General features: G+C 33.1%; 1 protein-coding gene across 1 annotated transcript in view; it reads right to left on the minus strand.

The window, feature by feature from the left end:
* Positions 1-18,404, minus strand: part of SVEP1 (sushi, von Willebrand factor type A, EGF and pentraxin domain containing 1) — a 340,179-nt gene that overhangs the window by 182,469 nt on the left and 139,306 nt on the right. Inside the window, exons 4-6 of the mRNA XM_031944100.1 lie at positions 12,037-12,195; positions 11,017-11,196; positions 8,063-8,242 (exon numbers count right to left, since the gene is read on the minus strand). Of these exons, the coding sequence (XP_031799960.1) occupies positions 8,063-8,242; positions 11,017-11,196; positions 12,037-12,195 (519 nt within the window). The remainder of the gene's footprint in view (positions 1-8,062; positions 8,243-11,016; positions 11,197-12,036; positions 12,196-18,404) is intronic.

An 18,404-nucleotide genomic window follows, 5' to 3' on the forward strand; every position in this document is an offset into this window, starting at 1 on the left:
TATTTAAATATATTATATATAGTTCCAACTTTTGCATCGTGACTTATAGTCTAAAAAGTAAGAGATTGATATCTGTCAAAGTGCAATACATGAGTATAACACATTTCTACAAATACCTGCATTTAAAATGTTTTGAGGAAAATAAAAATAAGTCATATTAATATGATTTAGCATATATGTACATATTCATATATAGCCAGAAATAATCACATATTTTAGAATAATTTATAAATAAACTCACTGTAGAGTTTGCTTCACTACTTATGGCTTGCAACCAGCTGATGGTTTTAATCTATGATGCCCAACACTGAGTTTTATTAGAATTACTTTCAAACTCACATCTACTATAGTTGTTTTCTTTTTTATCATTGGACATCACAAAATATGTGAATAATATGTCTTCAAGTGTACATCCAGCGAAGTTAGAACAATGATCTACTGAGACAAAGAGGAAGATTATAGGGTTAGTCCTTTTCATGCTAGTTTGGGGGTTGAGACAACATCATACAATCACTGTCCTAGGTAAAAGCGAGATTTAAATAATGTCATATATAGTCTTTACTATTGAAGCATTAAACAATTTTGGGGGCCACTGCATGAAGGAAACCAAGTTTCTACTATCTTCAAGTCCAGTGTTGTTTCCATTTTACAGTGGACCCAAAGTCTTAATTTTTAAGGTATTACAAATAACAAAATTATTAAAACTTAAAGCTGTATTAAGACTTTAGGGATACACGCTATACTTTGTAAAGCATATTTTAAATTATTTTGTATTTTGGAGTAGGGTTTGGGAGAAGTTGGGTTTGTGCCTAATAATCATTTAAGGGAAAGATTGAGGATCTGGATTCAGAGAAGTAATGGGGGGGGGAAGCAGAATTTCGTGGTAATCTATAAAGAATAAACAGTGTTTGTGTATCTGATTGGGGAAGGGACAAAGGCCTAAGTATTTATATGATATCTAACATGTTCCAGGCACTATGCTAAGTGCTTTGCAAATATATCAGTTGACAATATCAAGCAATACATTCAGGGGTGTGCTCATAAGTGTTTAACAACTGGCTCTCTGGGAAAAATGCTTGTATGATATTTTAAAGTTTAATCTATATTATTAAAATGTTCTCCACCATTTTCTTAAGTCTGAGCACCCAATAAAACATTGTCCTGATTTGCAGTGTTTGCATGCCATTGCATTTATGTATGTACAAGGAACAAGTGATTAATAAGAACTTATTTACAATATGCTGGGAACTGTGCTAAGGACTTCAGATACAAAGCAAGGAAAAACAGTTCTTGCCCTTAAGATGCTTATTGAAGGAGATAGAATAGGAATAAATACAACACATACCAGACACAAATAAAATAGAGGTATTGATTTTTTTGTCCTAGGTGGAAAAGTGAGAGGTTTAGGGCAATGCATTTCTTCTCACTAAACTATCAGAGAAGCATTTTTTGAAAGAATTTAAGAACATTTTCGAAAAAATAAGAAACACAATGTGCAGAAGCAGAGGGCAATCCTAACTTGTATCCAAAGGCTGGAGTATAAAAGAATTGCACACAGAGGAAAAGTAGAATCTCTGAGTTATATCCAAGTAACAGGCACGAGTGTACTCCCACATAAGGAGAAACTGGACCATTTCAGGAGAAAGCATGTTGTGTTTCAAGGAATGACCCAGAGATGCCAGCAGGTGAGAAAGGATCCATTAAGGGCCGCAGGAAGAAAAGCAAAATGATGTTTGGTGACTCTCTTTTGAAAAGTAAAAGGGTGTTTATTTACCAACCTGATATACTTGGGATTTGATGGTGAATATCTTAAGACTTGTCAAAATTGTTGATTCATGTGAAAACTACTAATATAACAGGTTAAAAATTTTCTAAACATAATGGAATTCTGATAAAAACCATAAAGTCACAGGTGGTATTTTTGATGACTTTTGTCACCTGGAGACAAAGGATTCTGAAGGAAAAAGGTATAAATTTGATATGTAAAAATCTGGCCATGAGGATGATGAATCTTGGATAAGGATAAAATATAGATAAGAAGGGACAGTAAGAACATATTTGCCTGCCTATAGTTTTACAAATATGATCATGAAAGCTTTACAGTGGAAAGAAAGAGGGAAGGAGACAATCGCCAAGCCCGATAACAAAAAAATTTACAAATCAGAAAGAATAGCAGACTAGAAAACCAGTAATTAATGAAAGATCATATTCCAGACACATAAATGCAATGTACACTTACATAACAATTCACAAAGTATAAACAGAATGAACTAGAAATCTTAATATATGAGGGAACTTAGAATTCATAAGTGTGGGATGCATGGAAATAATATCATTCTAGAAGGATATATCTTATTCAAAAAGAGAAGCACAGCTCAAAGAGGAAATAGAAAATCATTTTATATTAAGGAGTTATATGCATGTGAGAAGTACAGAAATATGGGGTGACAGAGTGTTGGGGTTATGATTTGTGGAAGAAGAAACAAACGTGATCTCACCATAGTATGCTACAAAGTACCTAGATAGGAGAGAATTGACAGTGTTTGAGAAATAGAATACATCTGGAATGAAGGCATAATATTGTAATGACTGAGGGATCTTGACTATCTAGATATCTGCTGGAACAACCTCTAATTGAAAGGAGAATAGCTGAAAAAAATCTGTGACTTGCCACAATGATAATTTCATAATCTAGACCAGGGCTTCTTAAACTTTTTCCACTTGCAAACCCTTTTTGCCCAAAAAGTTTTTATATGACCCCAGAAATATAGGTATAAATATACCTGTACTGATAATAGATCATAATTTTGTTATCCTGACATTCAGTTTCATGACCCTACATAGAATTGTGACCCACAGGTTAAGAAGCTTTGCTCTCAAAGCCATAGATACAATAAGGGAATTGTTTCTATGTGTCTTATTCTACCCAATAAGGAGGAAAAAGAAGCAGAATAATGGGTACTTTGGGGCAAGGGATAATATCCTATTAAAAGTTTTTTAAAAAGAGAGGAAAACTAATTATTGTTCAATTTGCAACCCAATTTTGGGTAAAGATTCAGTAGAAGAATTTATAATACCCAACAGCCCAATATTCTACAAAGAGATAGGAGGCTCTCGGGAATAAAATTCTGGGGATATGCGCAGATCTGATTTTGATGAAGAAAAGAAGGAGCTGCCAATAATAACTATGATTTAGTGCTGGACAGGATTTTAAAGATCAGCTAGTCTAACATACTTATTTTTTTAAGATATACAAAATGAGACAAAGAAAGACAGTAATTGACTCAAGATCACATAGGTAGTAAACATCACAGTCAGGGTTGAATCCATGTCTTTTGATTCAAAGTATTATTTTCATTACATTATACTGACTCCCATAAAAACACATTCATTTGATTATAGAGTATGCATCAGTCAACTCAAGATTTTTTCTAAAACATAGAGAACATAAACATATAGGTGAATGAGAATTTACTTTTAAAAGTATCATAAGTTTTAGAAAGGAATATTTATTTCAAAACTATGGTAAGAATAAAGTACAAATGTTTTCCCACAATATTAAAAGATATTTTCACCCCATATCCCACCTAGGTCTCTGGGGAAAAGTAGCCTCAAGTTTAGCATTTGATACATTGCACTGGTCCCATAGGCCCCTGTTCAAATGAAGCTAAATTGCTGGATAAATCCTTGTCTCAACTATTGCCTATCAGACTATGTGTGATTTTGTAAGAATAGCATTAGAAATATTAAAACCCACAAGGAGCTGAGATTGGCAATGAATACTAAAAAAGTGAAGAAAATACTAAAAAAAATGCTTTTGTGTTTTGCTTTAAATATGTTAAAGGTGAAAGTTCAAAGAAGAATTTATTTGATGCTCAGAGAGGATAAGATAATTATAATTTTAAAAACCACATATTAACATTATATGTATTCTATTGTATTTTTCATTATTTTATTAAATCTTTCCCAAGTAATGTGTTTGACACCTCTGACTTAGGAGACTGAAAGATATATGTATATATATATGCTTGCTATATATATGATTGCTGAGTATCTGTCAATGATCTTTGAAAGACTGAAAAGAATGGGGACTGTGGTAGGGTGACCAATGCCTTCATTAGGGCAAATGCTATAATTTTTATACCAGTGTGCTTAACTGCTGGAAAAACTAGAAAGGCAATATTTAGAAAGGGATCCAGTCATCATGAAAAGCCTGGATGACTTCATAAAGAACAATAAAATAATTTCCTTTCTTGGTTGGAAGATCAAGAGAATATTGTACATATAAAAAAAGTGTTTTCCAATCACCATATCCCTGTGAGGTAGGTAGTGTTTGTAGTTAGTTCCCCATTTTTATAAGTAAGAATACCATGGCTTTTGAGAGATTAAATTATTCAGTCAGTCAGCTAGCTCTAGAACTTAGATTTGAACATCTCTTAAACTTGTCATAGCATACTTAGATGTAGTATACTTACTTTAGATTATGAGATTCGGTTATCCCTAGATTTTTATAGTTTACTTATATATTTCAATAAAGCATTTGAAACAAAATTGAGAGATATGTTTAGGAAGTTGTACAATTAGAAGTATTCAGGAATTTGTTGAGTTAATCCAAAGACTCAATATCAACTCAGAGAGAGGTCTTTATGAGATTTTACCAAGGAGGCACACTTGAACTATTCAGTAATTTCAGTCAGTGATTTTATATAAATTGAATACATAAAACATTTCTGATGATTAAAAAAGATGGGCCAAATACAATAAAATAATTTAATTGGAATAACTGTAAAGCTTTACATCTGAGTTTTAAAAATCAGTTTTTTAAATATGAAAATATTCATATGCTTTATTAGGCATGTAACTATTGTGATTCCTATTATAAAGGTATAAAACCTTTGAAAACCAAAATAAAACAATGATATATTTAGCCTCTAATCTAATTACGTTCCTTTTTCTGTTGCTTTAAATGGCATATTTGCTCTCCCTTTTTTTTAATTAAAAATTTTTATTTTCAAAACTTATGCATGGATAATTTTTCAACATTAACCCTTGCAAAATCTTGTGTTCCAATTCCTCCTCCCACCTCCTTCCCCAGATGGCAAGTAATCTAATATATGTTAAACATGGTAAAAATATATGTTAAATCCAATATATACATACATATTTATACAATTATCCTGCTGCACAAGAAAAATCAAGTCAAACAGAAAAACAATTAGAAAGAAAATAAAATGCAAGCAAACAACAACAAAAAGAGTGAAAATGCCATGTTGTGAACCATACTCAGTTCTCAACAGACCTCTCTCTGGGTGTAGATGACTCTCTTCATTATAAACTCATTGGAACTAGTCTGAATCATCTCGTTGAAGAGAGCCCTGTCCATCAGAATTAATCACCATATCATCTTCTTGTTGTTGTATACAATGAACTTCTGGTTCTGCTCATTTCACTTAGCACCAATTTATGATCCTGCTGATCTTACAAAACAATAATATTCCATAACATTCATATACTATAACTTATTCAGCCATTCTCCAACTGATGGGCATGCATTCAGTTTCCAGTTACTTGCCACTACAAAAGGGCTGCCACAAACATTTTTGCACCTATGGGTCCCTTTCCCTCCTTTAAGGTCTCTTTGGCATATAAGGCCACTAGAAACACTGCTGGATCAAAGTTTGATATCACAGTTTGATAACTCTTTGAGCATAGTTCTAAATTACTCTCCAGAAAGGCTGGATCCATTCACAATTCCACCAACAATGCATCAGTGTCCCAGTTTTCCCGCATCCCCTCCCAACATTCATCATTATTTTTTCCTGTCATCTTAGCCAATCTGAGAGGTATATATTGGTATCTCAGAGTTGTCTTAATTTGCATTTCTCTGATCAATAGTGATTTAGAGCATCTTTTCATATAACTAGAAATGGTTTCAATTTCTTCATCCAAAAAATTGTCTTTTTATATCCTTTGACCATTTATCAATTGGAGAATGGCTTGAATTCTTATAAATTTGAGTCAATTCTCTATATAGTTTAGAAATGAGGCCTTTATCAGAACCCTTGAATGTAAAAATGTTTTCTGTTTCCTGCTTCCCTATTAAAGTTGTTTGCATTCGTTTTATTTGTACAAACCCCTTTTAACTTAATATAATCAAAATTATTTATTTTGTGATCAATAATTATCTCCAGTTCTTTTTTGATCACACATTTTTTTCCTCCTCCACAGATCTGAGAGGTAAACTATCCTATGTTCTTCTAATTTGCTTATAATATCACTCTTTACGTATAAATCATGAACTCATTCTAATCTTGTTTTATCTTGACATACAGTGTTAGATGTTGACCAATGTAAAGTTTCTGCCATATTAGTTTCCAATTTTCCCAGCAGTTTTTGTCAGATAGTGAGTTCTTCTCCCAAAATCTGGGGTCTTTGGGTTTGTCAAACACACTAGATTGCTATAGTCATTGAATATTTTATCTTGTGAGCCTAACTTATTCCACTGATTGACTATTCTATTTCTTAGCCAGTACCAAATGGTTTTGATGGTCACTGCTTTATAATATAGTTTTAAGTCTGGCACAGGTAGGGTACTTTCATTAGCATTTTTTTCATTAATTCCCTTGAAATTCTTGACCTTTTATTCTTCCAAATGAACTTTGTTATTACTTTTTCTAAGTTTGTAAAATAATTTCTTGGGAGTTTGATTGGTATGGCACTAAATAAGTAGATTATTTAGGTAGTATTGTCATTTTTATCATATTCGCTTGGCCTACTCAAGAGCACTTGATATTTTTCCAATTGTTAAGATTTGACTTTATTTGTGTAGAAAGTAGTATGTAGTTTTGTTCATATAGTTCCTGACTTTGCCTTGGCAGGTAGATTCCCAAATATTTTATATTATCAACAGCTATTTTAAATGGAATTTATCTTTGTATCTCTTGTTGCTGAACTTTGCTGGTAATACATAAAAATGCTGATGATTTCTGTGCATTTATTTTGTATCCTACAACAAAAAATGAATTTCATACTTATAATTTAGGATAGCCATGGCAGGCCAACATTTTCTATGAAAAAAATATCTGGGATTTTGTGTTTTGTTTTGCATTTTTTGGTGGTTGTCAATCATGCTTGTGTGAATCTTTATGACTCTGCACTGTAACACACCAATACTATCCATGGGGTATTCTTGGAAAAAATTTTAAAGTGCTTTGCCATTTCCTTCTCCAGTAGATTAAGCCAAACAAGTTAAGTGTTACATGGCTAGTTAGTACTTGAATGTGGATTTGAACTCATGTCTTCCTGATTCCAGATCCAGCATTTTATCCATCATCCATCATCAACTTTTGATTTTTGTTATTGTTGTTCAGTCTTTTTCAGTCTTCTTGGTGACCCCCATTTGGGGTTTTCTTGGCAAAGATATTAGACTAGTTTGCCATTTTATTCTTTAGTTCATTTTACAGAAGAGGAAACTGATGCAAACAGGGCTAAGTGACAGGGTCACACAACTAATAAGTATCTGAGGCTGGATTTGAATTCAGTTTTTCCTGACTCTATGCTCAGGCATTTTATGCAGGTTTTAGTGATCTTCAAATTCTGTATGAGGCAAGACAACATGAATCAAAAAAGCTAACATTCTATATAAAGAGAATCAATAAAGGCAAAGTATTCTGAAAAAGAGAAATAATATTTCTGTTCTACTCTGCCTCAGTAAGACCATACTTGAAATACTATGTTCAGAAAATATTTTTGAAAGACATTCATCCCAAATGGTTGAAATAAAATTTTGGTGCTTTACAAGAGAAACTTACCACTTGGAAAATCCACTTATTCAGAACAAACATCTTGTTCTTCAGTTATTCTACGTAAATTAGGCTTTATATTATATTTTTAAAATTTACATTTTAAATACATTTTATAAGCATATACACACATACAGTTAGAGATTACAACATTTTAACAAAACATCATTTGTTGAGTCATATTTGAGAGTGAGGTCATCACAAGAAAACTTTGGATTATAACAAATATAAACAAAACAATTTATTGATTGAAAACTTACCCACACATCGGGGTTCTATCCCATCCCATTGGGAATTTCCTTGACAAGTAAGTCTGGGATTTCCTTCTAGTCTGTAACCCTCATCACAGGTTATCAAGCATACTGTCCTATATAATGTTTCACCTGATGTACAACTGATTTCACCATTATCAGGCTTGTGGAGTTGAGGACAAGTTCGAACTAGTTAACAAAAAGAAATGGACTTTAGTTTAATTAAATAAATGCAAAAATAACAATCATTTCATTAATTTCCATAATATATCTTAAAGAGAAAACATGGTAATATTGCTAATATTTTGGAAAAAGATGGAAATAAAAGGTTTTTTCAAACTTTGATTTCTTTTATACTTATCTCACATAGGTCACTGATGTAGTAACAAGGACACCCAAGTGTTTCAGTAGTTTTCTCGATTGTTTCATTGAATTCATACTATGAATGTGCATGCAAGCTCATTTGAAGACTACTGAGCCTTTGATTCAGGGTACAGATATCCCTATATGACAATGGAAATCTTCCCAATCTACATTCTGAGAATAACCCTATGTTCTCTCAGACTGTTCCAAAGACACCACTTTGAAACATAAATGATGGTGGTTCATATTAAATTTAGCCGAATGTGCTTTCCCACCTTTTTTGTAAAAATTCATGAATACACCATAATTTTAATGGTTGTATTGTGACATATTTAGAAGAACTTAGGATTCAGTTTTAGGATCTTGTGAGTTAGAATTTTATGAGAAATTAAATAATACTACCGCTGAAGTAGAATAGAGCAAAATAAAAGAGACTGAGTCTTTTACATCTGCTATCTATTTAGTGTAGGCCCTTGAATGGGCCAAAGTGGTTGAAGTGAGTTAATTTTACCAAATGATTGGCAGTGCTAATGGGGGAGACAAACCACCAGGCTCTTTTCAATTAGTGTCAAAATATGGGAAATTTGGCATAGTTCAGTAATATTCCCAATAGTTATTACATAAATAACTGAGAAGCACATTCTGTAATGTGAAGGGAAATGTTTTCACATTTTGTGTTCACACACAAGGAAACTGTGTGTCTTTCCAAAATGCACAACAATACGAGAAGAGAGGAGAGGAGAGGAAAGGGAGATGGATAGGGATAAAAAGAGGGATAAGGCTGGATAGAAATCTCCCAACATTTGAATACATTACCTTGTTCCATGGCTACAGCTTCCATCCTTAATTCCAAGCAACTATATCACAAATGTTTAAGTGTCCACATAAGCAGAACCAAATAATTGAGTGTGGACTATATGGCTCAAAACCTTAGCACCAGAGGAAAAACAATGGCAGGGATATATTCCCTGTTGTCCATGAATAATGTCATTTTCACCAATGAAAGAAACCCCATTTTCTCACACCTCATTTTTTATTAGAAGGAGCAAAGCCAGTCAAAAAGCACCTACTGAGAGTCAGGCACTGTTCTGGATGCAGGAGGTACAAAGACAAAAAGGAAGCAAAGTGATTTTGTCCTCAAGGAATTTCTTCAAATCCCAGCAAAAATACTTCCTGCTACAGGAATCCTTTTCTGATTCCCCTTAATGCTGGTGTTTTCATTCTTTTGATCATTTCCTATTTATCCTTAATATAACTTGTTTATACAGTTATTTGCACATTGTCTCCCTCATTAAACTTGGAATTCCTTGAGAGAAGAGACTATCTTTTGCCTTTCTTTATATAGAAAGAGGGTCATGGGTATTTGAAATAAGTAATCTTTACAACAAGGTGTTAACTCAGTGGAATTGAGATAATGATTCTCTAATTTACATGTACTTCGTACTTGGTATAGTTCTATAAAACTGATACCTATTCTACAAGATTGACATGTATGATGATATACTTATAACAGAATATATAAGAGCTAAGAGATCCGGGAGGGAAGGGAGACTAGGAGATAGAAAAGACAGAGGATGGGAGACTGGAGCTCAGACTCAAAGACAAAGACTCTTGTGGTGGCTCTCCTGTCCCCTTCACTTCTCCACCAAGACCAAGGTCCATCTGAAGGTCCCCCAGAAAGCTACGCTGGCCCAAGGCAAAGGAGACAGACTGTGAAGGAGATAATAAAGACTTTGGACTTTATTCCTGACTATTCTTGTGGTGATTATTCTGCTGAGACCAAACAGCCTTGGCTGGTCTGAAGGCCCTCCAGAAAGCTAGTCAGAACATTACAATCGTTAGTGCTTAACATAATACTGGTACTTAATAAATGTTTTTGACTGAATGACATCTCCATTTATTATTAATGTTCAGGGATGCATATTTAACTATTGTTTGCATATAACCCATAAATTTTGATATATTTAAATATCTAGCTTTACCATAATCTCTAAATCTATTTTAACCTCTCTAAAACTTATATTTTCTTTTTCTTTTATGTATTTCCTAGTAATTCTGAGAGATCTTAACATATAATTCTTAGGATTATTCCTTGTTCCCCCCCCCCCTTTTTTTTTCCATTGAAATGTCTTTCAATTATCTCATGGGCAAATGTATCTATCTTATCACACAAATGTAGCAGAGAAAAATTACTCTTGGCATATTTTTCTTATATTTTCTAAAGCATAACTTTGTTGGAAATTATAATTCCTTCTTTGACTCATAAAAGTGGCCTGAGAAACTGCAGTTGGAAAGAATGTAGAAACTATTTAACCTAGTCTGCCAGGTGAACTCACTTGTTCTAATTAAAAACTTCCTACCCTTTTCCCCTTCTATTGTGACATTACATTAAAGATAAATATTAAATTTTCTGCTTGGGATTGAAAACTCAATCTCTTAATGGTAAAATTGAGAGATGTGGCTAAAGAGAAGTTTGTTTGAAAAAAAAAATCATCCAGCAAGATGATTCAAGAATCAATAGAATAGTATTTTCAAGATCAGCCATCTTTAAACCAATAGAAAAATGATCAATTAACAAGTTTACTTGGTGATTTTCATACCTCGGCAGAAACTTTCTGAACCAGACCATAAACCACTGGGCTGACAGAGGCGAATGCTGCTCCCCACTAATTCAAATCCAGCATGACATCGAATTCCACAGGCTGCATTAAAGTGGTTGTTGCAGATGTTCTGAATAAAGTAGCCATTTTCAGGAGGTGTCAGGGCAGGACAATGGACCACTAATGGTTAAGTTGAACAAAAACAAATTTTTAAAAAGGTTAAACTTAGTGATTTGCTACAGTAAAGTTCCACATTGAGTACAGAATGAATTTGGTCTGTTGATTGGAAGTCACACAAATACTAGGGTTTTTTTTTTCCTTCCATATTACAAAGGAATAAAATAAGGCAAAGTTGCCTGTTTCCAATCACTTAGCTGTGAAGGGACAGAAAAAAAGATTTGACAACAAATCTTCTAATTCTAAATCTAGTAATATCTTATCCACAGGTGTTCAATATGGCACTGGATTTGGAAATAGAAGGCCCTGCTCTAGGTTACATCTCTGACACTTGCTCTGGGTGTAGCTTTGGAAAAGCCCTGTAAATTTGTCAGTTTTCTCCTTTTTAAAGTGAGAATAATCATAATTATCTAACTCATAAGGCTGCTATAAGCAAAGTCAGTAAAAAAAACAACAACAATATAAGTAATTATCATGATTTGAATCTTAATTGAATTCTAATATAGAGGATGATAGAATTAATGAACCAAACTTTGAATATCACTCATAGAATATCACACATTAGAGTGAGATCTTACTGGTACTGGCATTATGGCCTTTTAGCCTTGTTATCATTTCATATTGGTTCCAGACTACATTGATACTTCTGTTTTTGGTGAAGAAAGCCCTAAAGATTCCCAGATCTCCTTACTCTCCATTAATTCCTACCTAGAAGTAAAAGAGAAGAATTATGCATTAGTAAGTATGTCATGATTCAAAAATAGAAAAAAGGAAGTTCCCACCTGAAAAAGAAAAATTGTATATATTTTTGTTTATATTTTTATTTTAGTGTGGGGAACTAACCTTCACATGTGTGACCTGCTGCCTGGTATCCTTCCTTGCAAACACAGTCCTCTGGAGAAGTACTTCCAGGTGGGGATGTATGGTTTTTATCAGGACATGGGATACAAGTGCTGATTCCTCCCGGTGAACCTTCAGGTTTATATGTCCCTGGTGGGCAAGCTATGAGATAAAAAGCAAGGAACATGTCTGTAATGACTGCACTAGCATCAGGACACCCCAGAATTAGCCAGAGTCGGGATAAGCAAAAGTCCTTAATCTTTATTCTCCGTCTTAGACGCAGGATTGAACAGGATGGAAGCAGAATCTCTGAGACCGCCTTCTCCTAAGTCTATCACCAAAAGTGTCCCTGGCTAGCTTTTCTCCACCCCCTAGTCCCTCCTACAATCCTCTATACACCAATCATTGAGCCAGCACGGGATAGTGGAAAGGACCATTTTCCAAGCATATGTCCATAGAGTATTGTCCAATCAGTAGTTCGCCTCAAGTGCTCTGCAGTCCTGACCTCAGTGCATCAACTCAATAGTTTCAGCCCTCTACACATATCTTTCACAATGATGTTTAATATTTCATCTGAGATTTAGCAAATTGAACTAAAAATAATAAAATAGAAGTTTAAAAAATGATAAAAACAGACCTTAACTATGTATATATGTGTGTGTGTATCTCTATATGTATCTATGCATGTATTTATGTATAAACAACTTAAGCAAGCAAATGATTCCAAAACACATTTATTATGGGTCCTACTATGTACTAGTAGCAATGTTAGATGTTGGGACACAAATAAATTATAGCTAATATTCATAAACCATCTTAAGGCTTGTAAAGTACTTTATATATATTATTTATTTTATCCACATAGCAATTTTCTTGTTCAGTTATTTTCATATGACTCCATTTGGGATTTTCTTGGCAAATATACCACTTTGCCATTTTCTTCTCCAACTCATTATTTAGAGAAGGAAACTGAGGTAAACTGGGTTAGGATACTTGTTCAGCTATTAAGTGTCTGGGGCCATATTTGATTCATCACAAAGATGATTCTTCCTTATTCCAAAACCAATTCTTTCTCTACTGTGTTACTACCTGCCCTGCACACTAGAGATAAATATTGTTTTCCATTTGGGATTAAAAACAAAATCAACCTCACAACTGCAAAATAGAGAAATGTGGCCAAATAGCAGTTTGAAAACAACAACAACTACTGCTCTAGGTATACTAGAGTACATCAAGCTCCATATGATTCAACTATGTGATAAGACAATAACCCACCCTCTACCCCTCACCCCCCAAGAAAAAAACAAAACAAAACAAAACAAAACAAACAAAAAAAAACAATGCACTCTTAGGTTGCACTGAGTAGTAGCATAGCTTCCAATAATAAAGTGATAATCTCAATTCACTCTGCCCAGATCTGAAGGACTGTGTGTGGGTGATACATTTTAAAAGATATTGCTAAAATATCTCAGTAAAGCTACACAAACATATAATTGAAACATGGGTGTTACCCCAAACTGTGTCCTGATTCATCTATTCTCTCCCTACAATCACTCAGTGATCTCAACTCTCATGGGTCTAATTATCACATCTATCAGATACCTACCAAATCTAGGTATCAGAACTACTCTCTCTTAAACTCTAATAGCAATATCTGGAACCAAAAAATCTACCATTAAGCAAATTAAGAAATTCTGTGGTACCACTACATACAGGAAAAAAATAATGATAAATGTTGGAGGGCTTGTGGGAAAACTGGGACACTAATATATTGTTGGTGGAGTTGTGGAATGATTCAACCATTCTGGAGAGCAATTTGGAACTATAGCCAAAGGGCTACCAAACTGTGCATACCCTTTGATATAGCAGTGTCTCTACTGGATCTATATCCCAAAGAGATCACAAAAAAAGAGAAAAGATACAGATGGACAAAAACATTTATAGCAGTCCTTTTTGTAATAGCAAATAACTGGAAACTGAGCTAAATAAGTTATAGTATATGGATGTAATGGAATATTATTGTTCTATAAGAAACAATCAGCAGGATAACTTCAGAAAGGCTTAGAGAGACTTATTTGTAACTGATCCTAAGTAGAACCAAGAGAACTTTGTACATAGTAACAACAAGATGATGTGATAATCAACTCTTAGGGATGTGGCTCTTTTCAACAATCTTATGATTCAGATCAATTCCAAAAGACTTGTGGATGGAGAGAATCATCTGCATCTAGAGAGAAAACTATGGGAACTGAATGTGGATCACAACATGATATTTTCATTTTTGTTGTTGTTTTGTGTATTTTTTTCTAATTTTTTCCTTTTTGATCTCATTTTTCTTGTGCAGCATGATAAATGTGAAACTATGTCTAGAAGAATCACACACATTTAACCTACATTAGATTATTTGCTTTTGGGGGGGAGAGAGGAGAAAAATTTGGACCACAAGCTTTTACAAGACTGCATTTTGAAAACTATCTTTGCATGTATTTGAAAAATAAGAAGCTATTATAAAAAAACAAAATTCTACCATTGATAAATACATACAGAATGTATCACTTTTCTTGGTAAAATGAGGGGGTTAAATTAGATGATTTCAGAGTTCTCTTCCATTTCTAAATATATGATTAACTGAACTCCAAATGCTGGATGCATTGTAAACATCTCAAACTAAACATGTCCAAGATTGAACTCAATGTTCCCTCCAACCATACTTTTTTTCCAACTTCCCCATTTCTGTTGAGTATAGCATCATTCTTTCATAGTCCACCAGGTTTGTACTCTTGACACTATACTTACCTTTGCATCCTCCTTATCCCACATAGCTATTGAATCTCATCTTGTCATTTCTTGAATTCTTTTCCTTCTTCCTACTTACACAGCCTTTATAATCTTCATGGTCTCCTACCCATAATATTGAAGTTGCTTCTTTTTTTCTATTTTAAACCATTTTGTTATTTATTGTATTTTTGCATCATAATTACTTCTATATGTAACTGCCTCTCTTCCTTTATTTGGTTGATTATTAAAGTGTTTTTATTTTTAAAGCATATATATGGATAATTTTCAACATTTACTTTTGAAAAACCTTGTGTTCCAATTTTTTTCTCTCCCTTTCCCTCACCACTTTCCCTAGATAGTAAGTAATCCAATATATCTTAAACATGTGCAGTTCTTCTATACATATTTCTACAATTATCATGTTGTACTGCAGTTGCTTTTTTACGGGGCTCTCTGAATCATATCAATCTCTTCTCCAATTCCTTTAATAGCTACATAGTAGCTAAAAAGATTTTCCTAAAGTGTAAATCTGATTATGTCACTCATATAATTAACAAATTCCAAATTACTATTGCCTCGAGGATGATATATAAAATTTTCTCTTTAAAACCTCTCACAGGGTCTAAATCCATAACAGTATGAATATAAAAATGAACATTTAAAAAAATGGACAAATTTAAATTGATGAAGAATGAAATAAGTACAATATAATAGTTTTCCTAATAACTATATTGTAAAAATAAATAATTTTGAAAGCTGAAAGAACTATGATCAATATAATGACTATTTAATACTCCAGAGTAATGACAAAACATTCCTCTGGGGTGTTAAATGAAAAAAAAATTAATCCACATATATATATATGTCAAATATATATATAGACACATGAATATATATATATGTATATATATATATATATATAATGTACTTGTGTAAGTATATACCAATTGCAATTCTCAAATTATTTTCTCCAAAACATTATGTTTAGCTGAATTTTGGTAAAAAGTAACAAATTAGTAGATTTCCATTTTGGGGGGAATTTCATGAAATTTTTGCATTTCTTTTCAAGTAAGTATTAAAGGGAAAGTTGATTCTAGCCCATTGTCACTAAGCTTGGTTTATCATTGTTATTTTTTCAACTACCAGGAAGGATATAAAATACAGTAGTCAAAAAAAAATTAATTTCAATCTGTAATTGCTATTTCTTCAATTTCTTTGTTTAGAATTCGAATCTAGCAAAACAAATGTTAATGCCTCAGAAAAAAACTTCAATAGCATAAGAAGGTACAACTAACAGAAAAGAGAGTTTGGCTGATATGGAAACACATTTGATTATTCCACTTGTATTTTTGGAATCTCTCCTTGAAAAACAAATCTGTTTAAAAAGTGATCTGTAAATGCATTTTTAGCTCATGGGTTAGATCTCAGAGCATAAGATCATAAACAAAGATTAGATTTTCTTTCATTCCCTCCATCCCTGCTCATTACTCTTTTAAATCTACCTATTGAAATGCTTCCCTTTTAGGCTCATTTGTTGCTTTTTCCATGTATTCTTCTCTGATTTCTACAGCTACAAGTAAACTCTAATGTCTTCCTCCTCAAATCTCTTATTACACTCTGTAATTTCAGCATTATCATGTTCAATTTTTGTATTAAACCAATCCTTAGTCACTTCAATGATAAAATAAGGTGGTTGTATTGATGACAGCTACAGGCTTTTCCATGTTTAGTTATGTGCTCTTATTATGCTTGATAATTTGTGTACATATTTTATCTTCTCTCAGATGTTAAAGACCTCAAGGGCAACAACTCCATCTTTAATCAGTCAAGCAACAAACATTTAGTAATCATTAGTCACTGTGCTGGACACTGAGATTCAAAGAACATTCTTACTCATCTCTTTATTCTGTATAGTCTTGAACATAAGAGCCAGTTAATGAGCAGAAATATAAATTTTAACTGTCTTTGAAGAGTGTTATCTGCAGGACCTGGCTACTGGTGACTTTATCTTAAAATAGCTCTTCTAAAAAGAGTCAAATTTTATAGTATTGCTATCCTACAAATCTTTAGAGTAATAAGGGGTTTGGAAAACTGTGGGATGCTGTTGTCAGGTCTGCTGCTTGTTGGGAGGCTGCTTGTGAAATTTATGACAATGATGGAAAAATGGGCTAAGAGCATGATTGAAAAACATTGCACAATTCTAACACAAGAAGGGTGAGTAGAGTTCTGGACCTCTAAAAATCATTTTTTCCTGCCCTATGACTAAGTAAGGCTGAAAAAGACTGTGATCGGAACTGAAAGTTTCACAAGTCTTGTTAAATTATTTTAGGCTCACGTTGTTTGGAGTTTTTTTTTCTACAGATATTATTTTCTCCCTGGAAGGGCACCAAGAATTATTTCCTAACTTTGTTCCATATTTAAAAAAAAACACTTTCTGTTAAGAACACATCTTGGCTGGCATCATCTACTGTTACTGGAAGCATGATTCCTAAAGTTCTCAAAATGTGACAATATCAGATTTTCTTTAAATGACATAACCCAGCCCTTTGCCATGTTTCAAGCATGAAAGAATAACCAACTTGCTTTTTGCATAACACAAAAGTATCCTTCCTACAAAATATTGAGTAATCATTTCTTTTTAAAACTGGAAGTGGGAAATGAGGATCTTTAATCTTTGAACAAATCAGCTCAGTTCAAGAAGTATCTAGTAAGAGACTGTGCTGTGTTGGGTAAACTAATATAGGAAGTTTTGAGTGAGAGACCTCTTCTACCAAAGCAGATGACTATCTTCCGGACACAACTTACAGATTTAAGGAGGGATTTGGAATAAAATATACTTGATTTCAAAGATATAAGCTCTAGCTATATATATTTTCTAAAACAAGTACTCATTTAGTACTTCTTCAGCTATTTCTCCTTACCACCTTTTCCTTTACCTCTTAAAAACTTGTTTTAATCCAATGATGTCTTTTCATTCAAAGGTGAGAGGTAAAAAGAGGGTGGGGAAATTTTTTCTGTTTTTTCTTATATAATAACTTTAAAAATCATTTCTCATGGTACTTCCACTATTTTTTTTCAGATAAGGCAAGGACAACTCTAGAATTTGAGTATAGAAGGAACAGCAAATTTGACTTCATATATAAAAGGAATGTATAATTTTGAAATAAGAGGGTACAGTATCAACTGGCAATTGTATCACTTAGAGATGGCCTTAAAGAGGCAGTAAGTTCCTGTGAAGTTTCCCAGAAGTCAAGGAAAACATAAGTTTTAATCCCATTCATACTGCCTTTAGAAGGCAACTAATCACTCAGTGACAATTCTTGTAAGATTATAAATTTCAAGGCCTCTGTTGTAGTATACTGGTACATGAAGTTCCTAGGAATGTTAAAATTTCAGATCCAATTTTCCATCTCTACTGTCCCAAAGATGGCCTTGGAAATCATTGTAATAGATTTTTAATTACAGCATATAGAAAGAGGGGTCAAAGACTATCTTTTATATGTCTATAAAAGACATTTAGAGACATATAAAAACTACCTTTTACATATCTAAAGTATCCTTTGTTTTAGAAGTGAAAGAAAAGATAGAAGAAA

This window comes from Sarcophilus harrisii, chromosome 1 (genome assembly GCF_902635505.1).
Source record: "Sarcophilus harrisii chromosome 1, mSarHar1.11, whole genome shotgun sequence".
Lineage (NCBI taxonomy): Eukaryota > Metazoa > Chordata > Mammalia > Dasyuromorphia > Dasyuridae > Sarcophilus > Sarcophilus harrisii.